The sequence below is a fragment of the Falco rusticolus genome, chromosome 8 (genome assembly GCF_015220075.1).
Source record: "Falco rusticolus isolate bFalRus1 chromosome 8, bFalRus1.pri, whole genome shotgun sequence".
NCBI lineage: Eukaryota > Metazoa > Chordata > Aves > Falconiformes > Falconidae > Falco > Falco rusticolus.
The window spans coordinates 1,515,460-1,539,761 of record NC_051194.1 but is presented as its reverse complement, the minus strand read 5'-3'; the positions used below and the strand labels follow the sequence as shown (position 1 = coordinate 1,539,761).

The following is a 24,302-nucleotide window of genomic DNA, read 5'->3' as shown; positions in this document are numbered from 1 at the left end:
ATCAATGGTAATAAGGCAGAAGTAGTAAGATTTTTTTCCAACTACAGTTAAGCTTGCATTAAGAACAGTTTCAAATCATATTTGAAACTACAGAAGAAAACGGATCTGCCACTGACTGAAAAGCTGGATGCCTTGATTATAAAGCATCTAATCAAAAGGAGGTAGCACAAATTATTAGATGCCAACTCCAGCAGCTTCACAAGGAAAGCATGAAGCATTGTGCTTAACTGGAGTTGAAGCATAGTGATCTCAGGACAATAACTATGTGGACGTAAAACGCGAATTTTTATTTGGTTCTGTAATCAGCAGTGGAAACTGGAAGCATCATGACTACTTAGAGAGCTCTCTAACACTATCAAGAGAAGTTACTGCATGAATAAATGTATTTTATGACCACATTAAAAAGCTATGTAACAACCAACCACAAACGCAATACACAAACTTTCATTACGCTGGCTAAATTTTCTTAGAAAGAAATTTCTCCAAACATTTCTGTAAGAACATGATGCTGCTATACAGAAATACTTCTGAAGCCACCATCAGCTTGTAAGTCTGTTAAAAAAGCAGGGATTCTGTAAAAACCACAAACACATGGTGGCAATACAGAGAAGTCAATGTATGTGCATGGAAACACTGTAGAAATGTAAACAATCACAAGATAGACCTTGAAGGAAAAAAAGAATGGGCAGAAATAATTCACTGAAGCACTGAACAAGATCAGCCAAAAGGAAACCACTACTCAGCGCACAGAATTTGCCCGGGGAATACGTATATACATACTACATGCAGAAGATCGCTTTCCTACAGAAAATAAATAAATGCCTTGTACCTCAAGAAGTTAAAACTACAAAAGAGATTTCTTGAAACAGTTGCTGAGTTAAAACACTGGCCTACATTTTTCATCCAAAACATTTAGGAAATGCATTGCCATCAAAGCAGGGAGATGTAACACAGCAATAACTCAGGACAAAACCCCCACTTGGTCACAATCACTTGCATTTCAAGTAGAAATTGTTCCATATCCAGAAGTCATTGTGTTTTCACCTCCTACAAAATAACCAGTCTTCCATTTGAAAACTGACAGAATAAAGTATGCAACTTCTAGCATTCCACAGGAATTCCTGCATCAGGCGTGCCCTGCAGTCACACCTAGAAGCATAAACAAATAAACAAAAGACACCTTTCAAACTTCTAGTATCTCCACTGATACCACCGCTGAAAGCAGAAAACATCAAAGTATGGATATTACAGAAACCTGACTTTCTGCAACCATTTGAACGACAAAATGGACTCCCAACTGCCAACCTGTAGCTCAAAAACCGTATCAGTTACAGTGCTGAACTACTGACATTACAAATACATGATTCAGTCTCTTGCTTTTATTTGAAGTGTGATGCATACAACTGCCTCAAAGAAAAAAATACCAACAAATATAACGGGAGAGCAACCTAATTTATGATTATATGTACTAGTAATTCAACTTGCTAAATTTTATTCTATTTGCACAGCTCTTACTGAGTCTGCTGCTTTCTGTAGCCATAACTAAAAATTCATCTAAATGAAGTGACTATATATTCACCAAACAGATAATAAACTACATGGTTTCCACTTTCCCAGCTTACGGCATTTTATTTGGTAAAAGGCAAGCCCTGTACATACCATGTCAACATTGCCCACCCAAGAAAATAAACTGCCAAAGGAGAAATATGCTACATTTTGACAATAATGGGGGAAGAAAAAAAAATAAATCTAAGGTCTTGCCAAAGTATATTTTGTTTTTCTAGGCTTTTTCTCTTGTTTCTGCTGTTACACTTCAACACTACCAAACAATATTCAAAAAGGTCAAAACAAATTATTTTAACGAGATCTCTAAATCTCTTCTGCCTGTCACTGGAACATTCAACTTCTTCAAAGGCTAACAGTGTGATCTGCAAATGCAAACACTTACAAGGAACTTCCTGCAGACAGACTGCCAGTACGCAGTAGCTTTCCAGATTTCACTTGCAAAAGCTGGATCTGAATTTAATTAAATTAACATGCAAGAACTCTACAATTTTTCATATTGCTTTCACCATTACAAAAAAAACCTTGTAGATGCAATTAACACTAAATATAAAGATGATGGATTAACTCTAGTAAGAGATTCCTTGAATATACATTTTAAGCAGTATGCCTGTTTCAAGCAGTAATTTTCCTAAGTCAAATAACCATGGTTCACCAAGTCTGAACCAGGGAATCTGAAACCTTTGATTCTGCTGCAACAAACATCAAGCAGGAGAGGGGCTGACTCTCCAAAGTCAATCCAGTATTGACAAGTCAGAGAGCTCTACAAAGTATCCACTATCAGATACGCAAAAACTTAGGTTTTAACCCTTCACTGATGCAAATATATAGCTGTCATGCTGCATGTGATTTTACAGCTAAGCATCATTTCAGAAAACTCCCACCCAGCAGCCTACTGGTGGAAGGCTGAACAATTTTGATTCCTTCCACAACTGCGCAGAGACATCCACATCTGACCAGCACAAGACCAGTGAGGGCGAAGCGGGGAGGACTAGGTGGACTTCAACCTTGTCCAGCACTGCTGCTCCTTCATTGACACAAATGTAAAATACTCAGCCTGCTGTATTAGAGGCAGCATTTCTCTGTCTTACAAGCTTATCTTCTCAACCTAGAGCTTCCATACTTCTGCCTACACTTCCCCGAACATATTTATTTTGTGCAAGTCCAATAGGCTTAAAATGTATTGAAATTACCACACACACGCAGACCAGCATAATATGCTCAGTAGAATGGCACTTCCTAAAATATCAGAAACACTGCACAAATGCCACGTAGGCACAGTGAACATTCAAAATGGGCATTTCCATAATGCCCAGGAATAAAGCAGTTCAACTGAAACTCAGGCACATGTACAGTAACTGCTACCAGGTGTCAAGAAATTATAACAAGTATCCTCAAATAAGGAAAAGGGCAGAAAAAAGGAGAAAAAAAAAAAAAAAAGACAGGAACTTGCAGTGTCTTGTTTAACAGGAACATGGAAGACAGCAGGGTAACAAGGTACCCAGTGGACACGGAATCAGTGTTGTGTAAGGACAACTCTGCAAAGGGTTTAACCAAATGCCTGCAGGCTAATAAGCCTCTCTGTACACTGCTATACTAATTTTGTTACTGTTACTTCTCTGTAACCTGTATTTTGAGGGAACAGCCCTTCTTCACCTCCCAGCCCCACTGCCAGCCCTGATAACACCACTGCCACAACCAGTCCTATCAATTCCTTTCCACAGCCACCATCTGCTGTGCCCTTTGATATGCGGTGAGCAGGAGACAGGGACAACCACCAGAGGTGGCACAAGTCTGGGAAGGCTCCTTAGCTTGAGTCCCCACCCCATTCCTCATCTAGAACTTGATAATCACTACAAATCTGCCAACATCCTTTTGAGAATTTCACAAATCACACTGAGTTTCCTCTACTGCAGGTACACTGCTGTGGTGGTGCACCTCACCCCCTCCCCGGGAACCCCTGACAAGCCTTGTCCTCTGTGCAACAAGTTGGGTGGTTAAGCGTCCGCTGACCATATCAGCAACTCTTGGATGGCTGAGGTGGGGAATAGCACTGACCATACCAGAAACATTCTTTATCTGAATCGTTACATCCCCTGACAGCCTTGGAGCATTCCTTACCTGAATCATAACCCGAGTGGTACGATACCACCATCACTGGAATTTGCAAAATTCCAGTGATTACCGACTCAAGATTGTGGCCAGGATGGAAACTTACAGTTGACTAAAGCCAATCACCTCTGCCCCTATAAGCACCGGTCCTAAGCGAGGCCCTTTTGAGCCCTCCTGGACCACAGCAGGCTGCAGCCAGCATCTCCCTCTGCGCGGGACGCCTCTCAGCTCACAGACTCCAAAGTCTGCAAAGTTAGGACGAAAGCTGATGATGGAGCCTGGGCTGATACCCCCCACACCTTGAGGCTCAACCCTTCGCCTGTTGAGAAATCCAAAAGCATTCAATGTGGATACTCCACTGAACGCAAGGGGAACTTTTAATAGGTATACCTCTGTACCCTTTTTTTTTTCTTGAGAGAGGTATATATATCTATGTACATCTGTTCCTTTGTGTCTGTGTGCATGCGTGTGTGACTTGACTTATGTACCTTGTAGCAAGTATAGAAGGAATGTTACCATTGACTCTGTAATTAAGTTACTGTTGTGATTGTAGTAAATCCTACTGAGCCACTTTGTAAATGATAGTCAATGATTAAGTGCTGCTAAAAGCTTGTGATCAGCCTTAAACTATGGATAAACCTTATACATCCTATAGATATATACCACCATCCCAGTCAGAGACTAAGATTGGATCTAGCCACATCAAAGCTCTATTAACAGTTCAGAAAGCAGGGGAGTCCACTCTGAACCTCGTGACTTAATATGAGGGTCTCCCTTACCCTTTTACATCTTTAGTTTCTGTGTAAATCTTTTCAGCTTAATTTTAATTTGATTCTTCTTTGATTTATCTGTGTAATAAGTAATAGTGAGTCTTGCCACAAAACTTTGTGAAGTCACACTTCCACAAATTCATATCAAAACTACTTCGCTACTGCCTTTGATGGTGATTCTTTAAGTGACCTAAACCACTCACTTGTGACACCTGCCAAGGCAGCCAAGATAATTAAAAAAAAAAAAAAAATCATGTAAACTTATACTTACATAAGCTACATATACAGAGGTATTCCACCCCCCTATCATCCCTGCTCGTTGCATTTCAGTAGTATAAATGGTTATAGATGAGAAGTCATCAGTAGAGTCACAGAAGACGTTGCTCACTGTGTGAACGCAAATTTTCCAGTGTGGATGTCTCTTTCACACATGGGAAGACAGAAAGGCTATCAGAAAAAAACCCTGTGACATAACACGCACTCATAGTACTTTGTACTTAGGCCACCAATAAAGTATCACAGAGCGAGTGAGGAAAATGTGTATCCACTACTTTTGCAGTCAGCTCTCCTTCAAAGAACTGTATTTTGCAAAGTAAAAAATTATTTGAAAAAATGTTCAACATCCTGTTTGTTCTTAAACTCCTCTCTTACAAGTAGCAGCATTAAAGATATACCTACTGGTCTCACCAACACCCATCCAACACCGTATTCTGCCTTCAACAGCAGCAACAAGAGACACTACTCTGGGAAACAAACAAAGCCTAGACCACCTTCTGCGATCCACTCCCCTTCATAGATGCTTTCAATATGCAAATGCATCCAAGTGTCTCACGGACACAAAGAATGATCCAGGAACATGATCACCTCTGCAGGACAGAAGGAACCGAAGACGAGTACAGTGGCACAGAAAGCAATCGGGATATTCCGGACTCAGAAACCCCAACTTCTTGTGAACCTCCCACCACTTCCACAAGAGTCCCAGTTTCAACTCCCTGTCCGAAAATTCCTTTCCCTATCTGATGTAGCTTGAAAGCCTCTACAAACTCCCCATTCAGTCCCAGTCACTGAGGTCTGAAATTTGGCAGGAGACACATCTGCACAGCTGGCAAGAACCTCCACACACCCTAAACCAAACAGACAGTATATGTACATTTTCCTACGTTCTCCTCTACTATCAAGATGACTTTCAAGCAGCATCTGAAAACTGCTTGAGAGCACATAAATCTAAATCCAGTCCTGTAGGGTCCCAGCATTTCTCATCTACTACATACAGTCTCCAGACAGGAAGACATTCTTTTCCAACATCACTCAGTCAGAAAAACTAGTTGAAATACCCTGAGATTTATGGTTAACTCAAACAGTTCTGATAATTTACTTTGTGAGTAAGCTTATTCCTAAATTCAGGTAATTTCTAAATAGCAACTTTATTCAATGAAATCCCTTATGAATAAAATACTTTAGATTACTCCATGTTTTCATTAAGCTATAGAATCTACATATCATGTACAAGTGAAAATGTCTCCAGAATACATTCAATTGTACGTGGATATTACTGTAGGAAATAAGATTAAAAAAACAGACATAAAAAACCTTGTGTGAGACAGAACTTAATATCCATAAAAGGGAAAATACCAAACCAAAACAACCAACCCTTTCTTTACCATCTACCATAAGAAATATATGTGTATTATTCCAAAACAATCCTTCACAAAACACCTTGTGTCCTAGGCCTCCAAACTTCTGCAGTATTTGTATAGCTTGTGTATGCATTAAAAGTCATCTCACACACTTCTGTTTTTCAAATAAGCAACAGTAGTACTGTCCTGCATATGACATGTTTAGCTATTCTGCCATTAACATGCAATATGTCCTTTTATAATAGCAGGACAAAAGTGAACTAAAGCTTGACAGGTCTTCTATGATCCTGTCCTAACAGACAGTTAAAAAAAAAAAGGGTAAGATCTGTTTCTAGTTAGAAAAGGCAAAGCTGTTTTCTAATAGCACAGTTTTTCGTCAGGATTTCCTCTAGGTGCTCTGAAGATAGCACAACTGACCATTATATGTATTTTCTGTGGACTAACATAATTTGATTATTCCACATTTTATCAAAGTAAGAATATTTAAGAGCTACTCTCTATAATCAAATTTATACAGAGGGAGAAAAAATAAAAGCAAAACCAGAGGCTTTACTCCACCAGAATAACTAACAGCTTCCTCATTAAAAAAAAACAACAACAACAAAAAAAAAAACAAAGCATTTTTCTGCTGTTTTCTGAAACACTTTAAGTTCTATACTTCTTATCTATTACTGAGTTTTCTGCCTTGGAAAGATGTAGATATTCAACTGCAGTTTTGTATTTCTAAAAACCCAACGTCAGACTATGGGCTAGTAAGTGAAACCATCCTTACAGAATACTGTGAGAAACCACAGACTTAAGTAACCCTAAGAATACAACACATTTTGTTCTAGCCTTTTTCAGACCTAGTCAACATTATTACTTTACCTCAGATGAGTATTTCCTAAACTGCACTTGACTGATTGGTGCCAACTCGTCACTTCTTCTGGCAGAATGAGTTTAAAAAGATGACTTATTTTTCTGATCATACATCATTATCATTGTCAAATCAGTGTTCATTATGCATGAAAGGTTCCATGACAACACCAAGCATTCCACATTGAAGAACTGTGTAAAATACTCAAGGCACATTTTTCAGAGATCACATTTAAGAGTTCTTGTACAGATCTGGACATATACTGTTAGAGACAGCTGCATCACTGTAACTGTACTAAGTGGAAGGTTATTGGTGAGAGGAACTGGGGTAAGAACTGTAGTGCTGAGCAAAGGTAACGAATTGCCACACGTAAAAATCCCATTCTTCCCATGCTATCAAGCACAGAAGTTGATTTTTACTTTGTTAGGTAATCTAACAGGTGTCACATGGTTGGACAGCAATGACTAACTGGGAAACAAGTGACTACTTTTTTATTGGACAGATTCACAGATTAAAAAAAAAAGACAACACTCTACCAGTCTGTCCACCAAAACACTAATAAGGTCAGGCACACCAAAAATTCATTACATCATACTCATATTTGGAATTTAATTATTCCATAACACAAGAGTACTAATGATACATGTCAAACAGTCTGCTACAAGAGTAGCTCTCCAGACCAGGTCTTAATTACTGGAGCACATTTTCATGTTTAAGAGTCTCAGCTGTTTGTCCCATTTTCCATTTGAAGATCCCCTTTCTGCATGTTTTGGTGGTTTCTTCCCTCTCCTCAAACAAATAAGGGAGCAACTACAGTGGATCAACACAGCTCTCAACTGCAGGCATAGGGCGCCAGGCCACCCGGGGCGGCAAAGCCAAAACCAGCACACTACTTTCCAACTGGCAGCCCTTGGTTGCAGTTCTACAACAAACCCAAAGAAAGCAGCATCGCTGTAAGAAGTCAAAGAAACTTTGGGAAGTCAGAACTCTGCAAGAACTTACGGCAACAACAGGGTTTTTAAACAGCTAAGAGCAAAGAGAACCAACAAAACTCTTCCCAGCAGCATGCTCCCCAGGCAGCGGGTCATTGACAGCCGCAGCTCCCAGCAGCATGCCCCCCCGCACAGCGAGAGCACGCGGGGCTGACACACGAAAGGGAAACAGCACAGGTATCTTTTTAAGATGTCCCCCCAAGCGCCCCACTGCGCTATACTGGAGATAAGCCAAACAACTGCTAGAGCGTTTAACACACCACACGAAGCACAGATCCCTACAAAATCCGAGACAGAAGGGAATCGACGTTATGCCTTCTAAATCGGGGCACCACCGAGGTGGATGGTGGATACTTAACACCTCCCCGAAAAAGCCCAACGAACCGAGGCTGCAAGTTGGAAACGCCGTACCAGCACCCGAGCGCGGCACCGGCCCGGAGGCGCCGGTCTCTCCCATAAGCCGCCCCCAGCCGCCGCCCCGGCAGCCCGCAGGGCCGCTCCGCCGCCGCAGGCCGGGCCCGCCGCTCCTCGGCCCGCCGCGCGTCCCGGCAAGCCCGGCGGGCAGCGCGCTCCAGGGAGGGCGCAGGGCGCCGGCCCGATCCCGCCGCCACGCGCCTGGGGCAGGCAGGGCCCCGGCCCCGGCGCCTCGCCCGCTCCGCAGCCCTGCCCGGCGCCGGGAGGCCGCGGCCCACGCGGGCGGCCCGGCCGGCGGCGTCCCCGCCCGCGGCTCCCGGTCGCCCCAGCCCCAGGTCGCGTCCACCCGCCCCGCCCCGCCCCACCCCGGCCCAGCCCGCCCCACCACCAGGGCCTCACCGCTAGGTCCTGGGGCACGGCTCCGCTCATGGCCCGCACCGTCCCGCTCCGCCAGGCCCGGGAGGGCAGCGCAGGCCCCGGCTCCGGCCCCACCGCCTCGCCGTCGCCCGGCCCCGCCGCCAGCAGCAGCAGGAGCCGCTTCCCCACGGGGGAGGCCGCCGCGTCCGCCATCCCCACCGGGCAGGAACCGCCGCCGCCGCCGGCCCGAGCCCACCGGTCGCCGCCGCCGCCGCGAGACACCGAGCCAGCGCCTGCCCCGCGCTGGGCCTCCGAGCACCGCCCGACCCGCTCCCGGCATGCACCTCGCCCGCACAGCCTCCCCCCTGTCTTCCTCTGCCCCACAATGCCCCGCGCCACCCCGCCCGGCAGCACCGGGGAGCCGGCCCAGAGCTCGGAGGCGGCGGGACCGGGCGGGCCGCGGCCAGGCCCCGCGGCAGGAGCCGGAGCGGCGGCGCGGCTGAGGGGCGCGGGCAGGGGCAAGCCCCGCGGCGGAGCCGGCCAGCAGCCGCAGCAGGCGGCCTTCCTGCGGCAGGGCCTGCCATTAACACCAAGGCCAGAGCCGGGACTTGTCACGGAGAGGAGGCAGGCCTGGCTTCGGCCGCGAGGTAAACACGCCAGCAGCCCCGGGGCGGGGGCGGCGGGAGGCGTGCGGCCGCCCCCGCTGCCGGGCTGGACGTTCCGGAGCGGCACCAGCAGTGCGAAGCGTGCTGGGTCTGCTGCGGGGGGCTGGTGCGGGAGGCGAGGAGAACACACAGGCATTGAGTTAATGGTTTGCAGCCGCCACGATTAATACATCCGAACAGTTCTCGTGTAGAACAGTGCCATACGCTAAGCCTGCTCATTTTCAACACACTTGAACAACCACAAGATACTTCAGAATCCTCCGCTGTGAGGGAAATGATGCGCAATTTACATCTCCTTCTGCTGGTGCAGTAAAGACATAGTAGCGCCGGTAGAAACTGCAATGAGCAGGAGATGCTCTACTCCATACCAGAACAAGGATGTTCTTGTGCGTGTGCTGTTTCCTCACCGTGAAAGAGTCACATTTAACACTGAATTAGCAGCAGTAAAGGCAAGTTGCTTGCTTTCACATTCCCATATTCGAAATGGTTGTGCCAGGATGTTTTCAGTAGATGACATTTCATCTTTGTTACTTTCCAGTTAGTGGGATGCAGTTTGCTGTACTGGGAAATGGGTGAGGTGATGCCTGATAGCAGTTTGGACAATGTGCCCGTCCTCAGAAGTGTATGTCATTGTTTCATCTCGTTAGCTGTACTCTTTATGGTGTGATTTTAGGCCTGACATGGCACACAGATAAAATACTGAACACCTCTGAAGACAAATTGTAGCACAAAGAGACAGTTCAAAAGACTTTTTTGGAAGCAGACTCTGCCTTTGGTATTCTGAGCAACTACGCAGAACGTCAGAACAATCATTAGTGGCATCGGAACTCTGTTCTATCCTCCTTTGCTGTACAGCATCTGAGTTTTGATTTACTACATGCCACTGGCTTTACTAACTCCTCCTGCCCTATTTTTTTTTAAAGTACAAGAGCCAATACCTACATGAAACATTACTGAAGGGTAGCAGAACCACTATATTTTGTATCTAAATGATTGCCATGGTGTATATCCAGGATCAGTACTATATTCCTTTGAAGAGCAGGCTTTGCTCTGTTAAGTTTCTTTACTCAAACAGTATCATCAACTAGGTATTAGAAAAAGATTCCAAGTGGTCCTGTGTCCCCTTCCCCTTCCCCCAGCTCCAAGACTGAAATTGCCATGATAAAGCAGGGCAGCGTTTCCTGTATCCCATCTCCTGAGTGATGCTGTATATTCCAAAGGCACACAGCACCAGCTAGACAAATAGTGGTATAAACCAACAATAGGAAGGGGGTTCCTAACTTTCAGTAACGATCAACACAGGAAGCATAGGCCATAAATGTGAACTTGAATTTATGAAATAACCAACACTTTTCTATGCTAATTCTGTTGCACCAACTATTCTTATATGTTGGAAAAATTAGTTTCATGGGCTAATTTTGTGTATTAGTTTCAAATGCTATTTTACTGTAAAAGGATGAAGGCAGCTACTGCTGTTTAAACATGTGTATTTACACTACACACTTAAAAAGCTGCTGCAAATCCAATTACCACAATTTCAACTTGTGAGAAGTCACATAAGTAACCAACAGGCTACATCCGGTTGTCCCTTAACCACTGAAGATGGCTTCTTCTCCAGCCTGCCACCGTCACAGGTTTGACTAACAGTCAATGCTCCAGAATCCAATGAAAGTGATTTGCCAGAGTGGCTGATCCAGGGAGTGACTGTGCAGAAGATCCAACTTACCTAATATGAGAAAAGCAGGACCGATGCACACTCACCTGTACAGGTTTTCAACCCTCCCCTTCAATACTATATTTAAGGCCACCCCTTCCATAGACAGCAGCCATGTTCTTTGGAGAACTTTATTAAAATATATCCAAGAAGTAATCAAACATTTCTAATGAGTCAGGAGAGAACTGAAGTGAGAAAAACATCTGTACAGAGGACAGTGCTGTAAGTTTTTGTTTACATGCTTTATTTCAATGTTTCACAGTTTAGTCATTGTCTACAAAAATATATTTCTGAAACTCTGAGTCCTCTATAAAAAAGCTGGTCAGCAGCAGTGACCCTGACAAACAGAATGTACCTTGGGACAGTGGGAGCACCTCCTGTAAGCAGATTAGTGCAGCTAGGGCACTCCTGCCTCACCTTGGGAGACTTCTGTTCTTTGGGATTAAAGCTCTGCACTAGTTCTGAAGGAAGGCATTTAAAAAAAAAAAAACTAAAATCCTTCCACTTCTGTATACTGCCCTAAGCTTGGGAGGGGGAGCTGCAAGTCAGTGTATCACACAGGAGACAGTGCTAACAAAGGACTTGGCACTCAGGGGATGGAGAAGACCACACGGTACTTTAGTACTGGTAAATTTTTCCTTGAGCTATCTGTTCAGAACAGCCTTTGTCTGGTGATAATAGGTTCAGTCTATAAGCAGAGGTACAAAAGGCATACAAGCAGAGTAATCCTGTAAGCACAAAGAGTCCTTCTTTGAGGTCATGATAAGGGTTCTGTTCATTTTTCCCTCAACATTTTCTGCTGTGGCTTTAATCAAAGGGAAAATTGCCTTCATATCCAATCACAAGCCTGCAGAGTGTTGGATAGAACAGAGCCACTAACAATGCTATCAGCTTCAACTCCTTAGTACCCGTAACTGGAAACATTTCTTATGATACCAATTTTTTCATTCCTATGCTTACTAGTCACCGGTATATCTAGGTACCAAAAATAAGAATTGAGAAACTCAAGTGTCCCCCAAATGAGATCTTTCCACTCTTCCTATATTCAGTTATTTGACTAATCTATACAGATACTTGCAGTTCAGAAGAAAAAAAAAGAATGTTGCCTCTTAAAAAAAATAAATCTATCTTGCATTGTGCTCTAGAAGAGACAAGGTCAATGTACTCTGATCCTCTGTATTCACAAAGCTCATAACTAGAAGCCGCCCCTTACCAGAAAATAATCTCAAACCTGAACCTCCAAGTAGGCAGGAATTTTCAGCAGCAAATAAGGAAAGAGTAGGTATTGACAGACTACTTCCCCAATGTGGCAATGGGCAGAAGATGAGCTCTCAGTCCCTGAAAACTTTTCCCCATCTGCCCGTCAGAAGAACAGCTTTCTGAGCTAGTAGCTTGTAAAATTTGATTTCCTAGAGATTAGAGAACGCAGGAAAGTGCTGCTGGTTGTTTTAGGTATAGCTACAATCAACATGCTTCTGAGCTTTAGGCTCCTGGTCAGAAAAAGCTCTCCTGTAACTTATGCCTACCACCAGTCCCAGCCTGATCTGCTAAACCTGAGCAGCCAAGGAGGTATATGAATTTTAAGTAGAACCAGCATCATTCATGAAAACACAGAAGCCAAGAACCTTCACCAAGACAAATAGCTTATCAAAAAGATACTCAGCACTAGAGAACTAGTATCATCTCACTAATGCTAAACAGTTAAAGTGTAAAATCTGTAACAAGACACCTGAAGTTTACTTCCTTCCTATTTTCCTTTCTTGAACTGCTGGGGGGCCTGGAGAAGAAAGGAATGAATCACTTCAATGTATCAGTAGTAAGCCATTATATGAAGGCAGTATTGGAGAAAAAAAATCTGAAAACTTACTGACTCCAAAAGCTTTCATCAGCTTCCCAAACTGTAAACAGCCTAAACAGAGGATTTTGTCCACAGCTCAAGGTGTATTTCCAGTCTGCTCCCAGCTGTTCAGCTTCCCATCACAGACACACAAAAGAGGGAAAAATCGAGGGAGGCAGACAAACTCACAGATAGGGTATGTCTCCCACATAGCACCTACTTTAATACACCCACACAATGTGAACAATCAAGAATTGTTACATCTTGTCCATGGAAAGGCTATGACTAAAGTGTAACAAGATGAAATTAAAGGAGGATTAGGAATTAAGGAAAATCTGTGGAACGTGTTTTGCTGAAGATTCCATACCCCTCAAAGAAGCAATTCATATTCAATCATCTGGGAAACGGGGAGAGAATTGAGAGCAACAGTCCTGCCTTGGCTTCAGGTGACAAGCTAAGAGAGTTCCTTCTCCTTTAGTTATCACAAAGCTCATTCCTGTAAAAAAAAAACAAAAACCCACTGTCTTCCCCTACCCACTACTGCAGATGCAGTACACGCTAGAAGAGCGAAAGTAGTTTGGTCAACTGTTAAAAGCTGCCTTCTTCATCAGCACAAAGACAAGTGGTATGTTACTTCTAGTTGATGCAGTTATGCCAACACCCCCCCCCCCAAAAAAAAAAAACAACAAAAAAACCCCCACCATTACAATTCTAACATGATAGATACCTTGTGGATAAACATGCCATTAGACTGTGAGGTATGTGAGGGACCAGCAACTGCAGCTGCAAGGTATTGCTACTTGCTGTCTCCCAGTGCAAGTTTTTCCCCATTTCTGCATTCCCTTGCCTTCTTCAAGTTACACAGACTCCAGGGTGAACTATTCTGAAGCCTCACAAACACAGTGGCCACCAGAACACATTTGATGACATTTTAATCCCTTCCAAATTATTTACAAGGCTGGCTTTGAAGACCGTTACTTTTAACTTCAGGCCTAGTACTGCATAGACAAATCTTTGTATGGCCAAGAATTAGCAATGCCTGTGCTATGTCTGTTCTCACAGGAAACCTTCATTAAAACAAGCGAAGTAATACATAGAGCTGAGCCTAGGCTGCATTCTACCAAGGGCATAATAAAGACAATAGTCACAACCTCTCCAATTCACTAATATTTTTCTAGTATTCCCCATGGCTACACTTGGAGAGGTTCAGCCAAATTAAATTTAAGCTACAAGTCACAACTGAAAAGTGTGCACTGAAGTCTGGGGTTAGGAACACTGAGGGCCATCCCTGGTCAGACAGCTCCACTTCTATTTTCAAGAGCACAAGGACAGTTCCCTGGCACAGACAACCGAGGCAGATACATGGGAAAACTCATTCATTAAACCAAGTATTTCCAAAGGGAGGCAAGGTCACTGCTGCCCTGCCCCAGAGAAGGAAAAAGATTCATTGAAAGATTAAAACTAAAGGGTTACAAAATAAAGGCAAGAGCTAAAGTTTGCCAGTACTGAAATGCATTCTCCCGTCCTGTATGAACAGGAAACAGTCTCTGTAGGGTGTTAAAGAAGGTCCGAGGAGATACCCTCCTACTTTTTTCTGCTGCCAGTGGAGAGGAGAGAAAGATGCTGCTACTGGTCAGCAGGAATCTCTCTGTCTGCATCCAGTTTGCTCGTCTCTCCTGGGGAAGGGGTACGCGGTGCAGAGTGAGAAACAGGAGGGATCCCATGAGCTACAATCCCTTCCACTACTGGTGGTTCTGGTAGACCAGGAGTGGCTACTCCCACTACTGGAGGAAACCTAAAACCAACAGAAACGTAGAAGTTACAAGCTTGTCCAACACAGTTGCACAAGGGCAAAGGAGCCGTGCCCTCATGCAACTGCTGAACGTAAATCCCTCTTTCTAACAGAAACGCTTGGAGACAGAACGCAGGAAAAGTCTCCAGAGCTGAAAAGTAGCAGTTATATCCTAACACCAAACGACACCTGTTCTCAGACAGGCAGAGATAAATCTCGGGTCACATACTAAGCATTTGGAAGACAGGTACAAAATTTGTCTCTGGTGAAAAACAGTGTGAAGCACTATATGATGGTACTCTGAAGGGCTGGAAATTCCCTCCCCATCAGCAGGAGTGCAAGCTGCCAGTTATCCTTCACTGGGCTCTAAGATAGAAAAAGTAAGGAGCTGAACTAATAAAACAGCTAGAGATAAGATGAAAAATAGAGTGAAACTCATGAATTGCTAGTGAACTACTCTTCCATTACTTCCATTTTGCCTCCCTATGCCTTCTCCATAAATACATCTGAACCTATGTAGATCTTTCCAGGAAGGGAAGATAATATATTTCCTGCTTTACAGATAGGAGAAAAAACAGAAGGGAAGCAACCCACCCACAATTACTTGGCAGGTCTGTAACAGAAATACTGAAACATGCCCTATTAGGCCACTGCCCAAATATGATGGACAACGTCTCTTTAATAGTCTGCATTTGGGCTACAGGTAAGAACTGTGCTTTTTTTAATGCAGTTCTAATGACATGCACAACTTCTTCTAAATGTTAAGATCCAGACCTCTTTTCAGGCACCCAGCAGGCTTTCTTACATTAAGATATGTCTCGGGCAGGTCTTGCAATGACTTGGAAAAATTAACCAGTATGCAGCTGGAACTGAATATGACCAAGTAAAGGTTAAATCCTAGTACAGCTTCAGAACTGCTGCTCTTAAGTTTCTGGAAAGAGCTCATATAGAGAGTACATAGGAACAGAAACATACCTGCTTACAGGTACAAGCAGTTCTCAAACCCAGAGAGGGAAGTTGGCCTACTTCAGTAGGAACATACGCTTAGAAGCAGTAACTTGCATGTCTCACCTGTAAGCTGCAGCTCCATTGAGTTCTGGGTAGACAGTTGCAGGATCAATACTGGACCACTGAGCTGCTAACAGCAAGTACTCCTTATTAACACAGTTCCTCAAAGCATCAGGTATGTGACCTGCAAGAATGCCAAGAATGACAAAAAATCCAGGACAAGTAGGATGGGCTCATTCCCTGAAACATTTACAAAGGAAAGTAGAAAGGAAATGTGCAAGACCGTTTCAGTCTACCTCCACAGGGTAACTGGGCAGGGGAGACTTGCCTCTGAGCAACTGGTGTCTGGAAAAGACAAGAAACAGTCCCTTCCTTCCCACTTCGGTGATCTTGTGGGCATTATTGGCCACAAACTGCAATTGCCAAGCCTCACCTCCCAAGAGACAGTATGTACTACTCCAGAAAAAAAAGTGTGCAGTAGAACCATCAAAGGAACGATTGCAAATGATTTGGAAGATGTACTAGGTACAAGGCTTTACAACTCCAGCATTAGTTAAAAGATTCTCAGAAGGCAAAGAGACAATCACCAACTTAAGCTCCAGTTCCAGAAACCGAAACCAGTTACTGAGTCCAAGTTTTCAGAACAATCAGCATAATCCTTGCAATGAACTAACAAAAGAATACTAATTCAGCAGCAGCTGCAGAGCAGAGTCTTCCTCATTACCTGTAATAGCTCTGCGGATCTCTTTAGCTGCATCTTCTCTGGATTCAATGGAAGCCTGCTCACTGTACCAGGCAGTGTGAGGGGTGCAGATCACATTGGGTGCGTCTTTTAAGGGCCCCTGAGCAAAGCTGTTAGGGGGAAAAAAAAAAAAGTTTCTCTACAGATGTGATAACCCCATCTGTCCTCTCAGGTATCACTGTAACTCAAATAACAAAAACCCAAAAGAATCATCCAGTGTAGACGAGTCACAGGATAGCAGCTGGCATGCAGGCGCAACATTACCTGAAAGGCTCAGACTCATGCACATCCAATGCTGTTCCTCTGATTCTCCCCTCTTTCAAGGCTTGTGCTAAGGCTTTCTCATCTACCAGCCCTCCCCGGGCTGTGTTCACTAAGAAGCAGCCCTGGCGCATCTGGAAGAAGATAGATATTAAGTGGGTTGAGAATGAGATTTTTCACGGAAGCTAAGTGAATCTTGGGAAGTCTACTGGAAATGAGCAGGAGCCTGCAGTGATTAGATGAGGCCTGGACGAACTAGGAGTGCTCTCACTGCAAAGCTAACGACAGGGGAAATGCCTGCAAGCAATTCTTGAGAAATTTGCTTTAAAAATGAACAAACAAAACCACAAGACAACAAGGGCAAAAGTGGAACTCTCAAGTTCTGCACTCCATATTCATCCTACTACATTAAAAAAGAAAGAGGACATGAATCAAGTATCCAGCTATACAAAACTGGACTACAACGTCCAGGTGTCTCTCATCAAAGCACTGAAAAGCATTCATAGTCTAGTGGAGTAGAGCCCGAGACTGACTTTGCAGTGGGCTTGGGCAGAGAGACTTTGGCAGAGCTGTGTAAAGAAACTTATGCAGTCCCAGCCACACCACATCTGGCTCTAACCAGCAGAGTCAATTATACATTTTAAAGGTAATTTGAAATTATTGAATCACCTAAGACATTATTTATAAATGGCAAAAAAAGCCAATCCTATTCTCCTCTTAACACAGAATTCTATACAGCACAAAGCACAGGCACCCGGATCCACACGCTCCCAGCCTCCAAAGGCAGCAGGAGGCACACGACAGAGGCAGCAGGATTCACACGCTCTCAGCCTCTGTGAAAGCAGCAGTTTCTGTTTGCATTCATTTCCACAGTGCTCTGTGGGGGAAATCAAGCTCCTGCTGCACCTGTTTAATAGTGAAGTCATTGATGAGGTGATGGTTATGTTCATTCAGGCTGCAGTGCAATGTGATGCAATCGCTGTGCATTAGTAGATCCTGCAGGGTTCCTACTCGTTGTAAACCCAAGGATCGCTCCACTCCATCCGGCAGATAGGGATCATAGAAAATCACGTTGAAGCCAAAGGACTTGGCTCGCAGAGCCACTGCCTGTCCAACTCGGCCTTCACAAAAGAAAACCCACAATCATCAAGGAAAGGTAAAACAAACTTTAAAGACAAGATACTGGGATAGACTGGGAGCCTACACTGGAGTTTACTGCCAGGGCCCAAGGTAGTGCAGCCCTGGAAACCCGTAGGATTGCCATAGGGATCCAGAGGAGGTTATTCAGTGCTGATCCCATGTGGCCAATTCTAGTCCTTCCCCATGCAATAGCCAGAGCTTAGCCTAGAAGGAGCTCTGTTTTTCAAACCAGACCTGGACTCTGAGTCAGAGGCAGTAATAATCTGATTACAAGAACTTGGGAGAAGGAATTGGTAGCTTTGTTACTGATACAGAACCTAGCACACTGGGAAACAGTCACCGAGAAGAGCTGTCTGAATGTTCCAATTCTTCTAGTCATTTGAATTAAAAAAAAAAAAAAATCCCCAATCCCATGGCATACACCCAACTCTTGAAGATATCCAGCATCACAGAATAGGGCACTAGCATTCCTTATGTGTGTTTCACAACGAACAGCCGTAAAGTTACCACTTTTTTCAGTCTGTGACTCTTAGGTTCCCAAAAACTTTCACAGTTCACTTTTCAATTCAACAGTTCCCATCACTTACCTAGTCCAATGATGCCCAAAGTCTCCCCACGGATACGCACAGCGCCTCCAGCCACCTCTCGAATCTGTTCTACACTCGAGGCTCGATTCCCTTCACGCATAGCCTGATGTAGCCAAGTAACACGGCGATATAGGTTCAAGATGTGGCAGAGGGTGGAGTCAGCAGTCTCCTCTACTGAGGAGGAAGGGATGTTGCAAACTGCAATGCCTACAAAGCCACAGAGGTCATATAAGATTTTTAGCATCACAACGCTAAACCAACATAGAGCTCTTCAGGCATAAGTGCTGAAAGACAATTCAGTGCTCCAGAACTGCCAAGAAACACAGGATTCATTTCAAAAGCTCATTCTACAGCAACATAGATGTGACCAGTCAGCTTTTTAACCCCAAGGAAATACCATTCCTTCCTTACAAATATTTGATTGACACACTCACCAGGAGAGAAAAAAAAACCCAAAACCAAAAACGAAAAACCAGGCTGAAATGAGAAAACTGGGTCATACAAGTGATGCAAGAAACTGACTGTTTTAGAAGAGCTGCATCCAAAAAGATGCACTCATTCCAGAGATACTCCTGACAGATTAACTGGCAGACTGTAAAAGAATTAAGACAGATGGTTGAGCTCTTTCATGCCTCACAGTCCAGATGCTCACTGCAAGCATCAGCTTCCCCAGGAGCAACAATAAGTAACTCACTCATTAAACACTGAGAGAAGCCACAGGAGCCTCTCTAAACCCATTTGAAGTTACATTTAAAAATAACAACACATAACACTCCTGCTCTACAATAACATAGAACCACAAGGGACCATAAAACCCATAGCTACAACTATCAAGCAAATTACTAATGCAAATGGAGTTAAAGTCCTGGAAGCACAAATTACTGTCAGGAAAGGGAAAGATGGAACACTATAACAAAATCTGGTCATTAAACAACAAAAAAAAGTCAACGGGGGTGGATAACTGACAAAATACCACTTTGCTGCTGCTATCCTTAATTCAAAAAGTCACCACCTATCTAAAAACTAGGAATAAAATCTATGGGCAGTAGTTGAGGGTGCATAAAATTCAGCAATGCATCACTCTTTTGGAAGCCAGTTACAGAGGAGACATTCAACTAAACTCAGACCATGCTCTCCAAAGAGAACGAGGAGAGCGATGGCCACACACAGTCCCAGACATTCGACTCCTTTTCTCTATCAAATCCGTCACAATTGTGCCATAATGCCACAGACGACTCAGAAGACGCGAGGTGGGAAGACAGGGAAACCTAACTTCTTTTAATCTCACTGGTTACCATCTCATTCAGACAAGCCACATGCATTCATCTCTTACACTGCTAGACACAAATTTGTGTTTACATGCAGTATTATGCCAAAGGATAAGAAAATGCAAACACCCAATGGCCCTTTGGTCTGATTTGAAGATTCAGAATGCATAAGCAGCAGTATCTTACCTCAGAATGAACTGAATGGCCTAGCTAAGCATCCAAATAATCATTAATTGTCCATGAAAAAGCAAACCCGGCCATGCATAAGAGTCATCATACTATCGCTCCAAAGCAAAAGTGGCAAGCAGCAGTATGATGGGAAAAGAACTCTGACCCCTTTCTCCTTGGGTTAATGAGTGTGGAGTAGGGGGAATGGGAAAACTCTGAAACCGAATGAATCAATGATATGGATGGTGACTTTAAGAGGAGAACACTAGAAGCAGATTAGGTTCCAAACTCAGCCCAAAAATGTAACAGCTGCCAAGGACATGAGAGCCAAGGACGTTGCCAGGCACTCTTGGGACTATTCAGCTGAAGCGTTCATGTGAGAAGACTCTTTATACCTAACTCAAGCACTAGACAAACATGCACTCTTCCTTTATTTGCAATTCATCTGTTCTTACAGATCTGGAAATTATAACGCCTATTTAAATTTTATATATAAATACCTGCATTTGATTAAGCTTAATCTGATCTGCATTACACTAAGAAATGTTTCAAATCTCTGACACAAACCTAAAAAAGGGGCAGGGCACTTAGATGATCCACTTCACCTAGGAGACTACAAGGTCCAAGGGTCTCACTGCCATGTTTAATGAACAGCAGCCTTTTGTCACCTGATCCAGAGATTTTTCACAGGCCTAGGGCTCTAAAGGGATCAATAATAAAAGTGCTGAATCAGAACCTACCTGCATATAAAAAATTAACAGGAAAACTTACTAATCAAGCATTTACAGGGAGTATCCTGCATCAGCATTTGCAGGCTGCTTTCAGACATCAGTTTGCTCAATTCTTTCCCCACAAACAACCCAAAACCACCTCACCAAAATTTACTGAAACCATATTCAGGTTTCTGAATCCCAAACAGCAAAGACACTGACATCTATGGCAGAGAAATCTGAGAACTGAGAATCTTTCTTTCAAGTCACCTACCAGTTCCGATATTGGTCAGCTTCCTAAAGATGCCTGATATTAAGCAGCTCCAAATCTTTTTACATAAAAGGTTTTAAATGCAGTCAGCTATAAAACAGAAAAACATGAGCAGTGTTCCACATCACATTCCGTTCTGATCGCAACAGAACCCTAATGTTGTCATCATACCTAATTCTGCAGCAGATTTGATGTCAACATTGTCATAGCCACTGCCAATACGCACAATGACCCTGAGGGCTTTGAATTTCTCCAGATCCTGACGAGAGAGGGTAATGGTGTGATACATCAGAGCTCCTACTGCTTCATTCAGCACCTACAACAAAAACCAGTCCAAATCAGTCTGCTCTGCTTACTCCAAGAGGCAGAGCTCTATATCTGAATGTTCGCAAATTTTCTACCCCACCTTTTCATGGATTTCCTGAGTTGACTGAGCATCGCAAAATGCCACCGTAGCAACATCCTTCAAGATGGGCATCTCCACCGTGCAATCTCGTCCATCCAGGAGCGCAACCAGTGGCCGTGCTGGCATCGGGCCATTCACAATAGGAGGCCGTATGCCTATTAAGAAAGTCAGCAGGAATGATTATGTGAAAGACAAGAATGCTGGAACCCTTGTTTGCCTGTCTGACACATCACTAGTTCTGCTATATATATGGGTACTTATATAAATACTGTAGTATTTTGGAAGAGATTAGTCAAAGCAAAAGAAATAAACAGGAAATGAATGAAGGGAAACGAAGCTAGTGAAAAGAAACCAAAACTCTTCCACCACTATAAAAGAAAAATAAAACATGGTTTATCAGCAACGAGCTAGTAGAGGCGGTCCACGCAGAAGCGTGCCACCTTACCCTGGGCTGCCGAAACTAGACACAGAGCCCTTCGGGCCCGCCGCCCCCCAGCCTGCCCCCCCCAGCTCAGCACCCCGGGGCACCAGCTCCGTTTCCTCCCCAGGCAGCACCGCAGCGGGTACGTCCACGGCCCCGACAGTCACGGGCAGCCGCCCCTCTCCGGCGGCGGGCGGCACCGAGCCCCCGGCAGGCGGCAGGCCTGCGGGGCCCTGCCGTAGAGGCGCGGGTGGAAGCCCACCGCCGGCAGCGGGAGCGCTGCAGCCCGGCTGGGGGAGCGGCAGCCGGGCCAGGCTCCCCGCCGCACCCCGTCCCGCCGCCGCCGCCGGGCCCCGGGCCGCCGCCGGGCGTGGCCCCACGCGGCGCCCGCCCCGCCTCACTCACCTTCGCAGATCCGGTCCAGCCGCTGCCGCTTGACTTTGTGCCGGTCCATGGGCCGCACCGTGCCGCGCCGCCCCTCAGCGCTGCCGAGGGACACCCCGTCACTCGCCGCCGCCGGCTCCCGCCGCCCGCGCAGCCGCCGCCGGCTCCCGGGAGGAAGCGGAAGGGCCGGGCCGCAGCCCCGTGCCGAGCGGCCCAGCCGCCACAGAGGCGCCGCAACTTGGGGCGCCGCTCGCTTCCGCTTCCGCTTCCGGGCCGCGCCCCGCCCCACAGGCCTTCGCGGCGGGGCGGCAGCTCTCCCTGGGCGCAGCCGGCTCAGTGCCGGGCGGCTCCCGCGGGAGCGGCGTGTGCGCCTGGGGGCGGGAAAGCAGCGCCGCTGCCGGCCGGAGAGCTGCCCCCCGAGGGCCGACGGGCGGCGAGGCCTAGCGGGCGGGTGGGCGCTCTCCGCTGCCCGTGGACTCCAGGAGCGCCGGTGCGGGGCAGGGAGCGGCCTGCCGCCGCGGGGAGATGCCTCTGGGAGCCCCGCTGCTGGGGGGGGGGCGGTCACGGTGCTCTCCCACCCCGCAGGCCCGCACAGCGGTGGGAGAAGCTCCGTGGCTTCGTGCCTCCCTCCAGGCCGCGGATTCGGCAGCGACCAGGCTGGCAGGCGTGGGACGCGCGGCACCCGGCCATGTCGTGTCGGGGGCATCCTTGCCTCTGCCCTCGCTGTGCTCTGAGGCAGGAGCCTGAGCCCTCCACACGCGAAGACAGAAAGCACAGGCAGACTTACCTGTTGCCCCTGCCCCTTTAGTCATCCACCACCACCTCATCTGGATCGTCTGGTATTAGTTGAGTGTGTCCCTGTGTGCACCTTGATGTCGCTGTATCTCAGCACTTCTGGCATGGAGGCGCATATTAGAAGGGCAAGAATCAAAAGCAGCAGTGCAGTCTGTAAAGATCTGAGACGTCTCCAGTTCTCAGAAACTTGACAACAGGGAATTCCCAGCCTAGGCAGAGGCTGAAGAAGGGGGAACTGTTCATAGGGAACTAAATTCTCCAAAGTAAAAGAGTACTCAGCAGACGTTTGAGAGGCAAACTTGCTATTCAGAGAGTTGTGTCTTGGCTGCAAGGAGTCAGCCAGGAAGGATGGTTACAAAAGCCTGCCTTGCCTGGAAGGTGGATCCTGGGATATAGCTTCAGGCCTTCCTGGGAAACTGTCTGTGTGAGACAAAACAGGGAGCCATGCAAAACAGCTTCTGTTTTGCCACCTTTGCAGCCATATCTCCCACACTTGTCCCGTGGTCCTGGGAGTAGATCAGCACTACAATACCCTTTCCAGCATCTCTGCATCCCATCTCTTGATATCCTGCACCTACCTTGCCACCAAGTGCGTCATGCTGACTGCCTCTCCTGGCAGAAGGTTTGACCCCAAGTGTGTGCTGACTGACATCACAGCACAGCTCCCTTAGCTAGCCACAACTACTCATGCTTCATGCAGGAATGAGCCGCACAATACCACAAAGTAGGCTCATTTTCTAGCTCACCAGCTATCCCCACAACAGTATCTGTTTCTACTGTTACCCAGTGCCCACAAAGAGCTGTTACTGGTTATTTCTAGACATGGGTCCCTTAAATTGCCTTAAACAGAAAGTTTCCTTCTGACCAAGCAAGAAAGGATGCAATCCCTGAGATAGGTGGGCTACCAAAGGACGTTACACAAATGGGGCAAGCCTTGGGAGGTGGGACAGCGTGAGGACACAGACCAGACAAGCCTTCCTCACTCCAGCTTACATTCTGGATATACAAAACTTACTGTTTTTTCCCTTAACAAAGCATTAATACACATCAGTTAGAGTTTGGAGCTGAAAGAGGAGAAACTGAGCACAAAGGACTTTACTGAGTAAGTGTGCACACAAGCCTGAGCGCACCAAGCTGAAGCGCAGCAGGTGCCACAGTCACCGCCCAGCGCCCAGAAATCACAGGGCCCTGCTGCTGCACCGTCACTTCCCAAAGAAACCTGTTTTGGCAACGTGCTGAAAAGCTGGTGATCTTGGTTGCCTACTAATGTCACCAAACCCTCAAATGAGGAAATACGAGCGAGCTGCAGCCCTGGACAAGGGTGACACAGACGGAACCTCTCCCCATGCTCCCGCCCGCCTTCGCCCCGCCTTCGCCTGGCCCGGGCCACGCCCCCCGTCGGCTAGGACGCTGATTGGCTCGCTTACCGCCC

The 24,302-nt window shown here is 45.8% G+C and overlaps 2 protein-coding genes across 3 annotated transcripts in view; both read right to left on the bottom strand.

The window, feature by feature from the left end:
* Positions 1-9,033, bottom strand: part of KDM3B (lysine demethylase 3B) — a 65,449-nt gene extending 56,416 nt beyond the window's left edge. The window contains exon 1 of one of the 2 annotated variants that reach the window (XR_005105714.1): positions 8,744-9,033. Coding sequence is in view for 1 of the 2 variants with exons in the window: in XM_037397120.1 (XP_037253017.1) it covers positions 8,744-8,914 (171 nt within the window). In the remaining variant the exon portion in view is untranslated. The remainder of the gene's footprint in view (positions 1-8,743) is intronic. The other variant, XM_037397120.1, reaches the window with a different exon arrangement.
* Positions 9,034-11,197: 2,164 nt separating this feature from the next.
* LOC119152261 (C-terminal-binding protein 2-like) lies at positions 11,198-22,294 on the bottom strand. The gene is made up of 9 exons (XM_037397295.1): positions 22,097-22,294; positions 21,271-21,425; positions 21,036-21,180; positions 18,448-18,654; positions 17,627-17,841; positions 16,724-16,854; positions 16,442-16,569; positions 15,781-15,901; positions 11,198-14,712 (listed from the first exon to the last, which is right to left on the bottom strand). The coding sequence occupies exons 1-9, from the start codon at positions 22,143-22,145 to the stop codon at positions 14,544-14,546; spliced, it is 1,320 nt and encodes a 439-aa protein (XP_037253192.1). The 5' UTR covers positions 22,146-22,294; the 3' UTR covers positions 11,198-14,543.
* Positions 22,295-24,302: the final 2,008 nt, after the last annotated feature.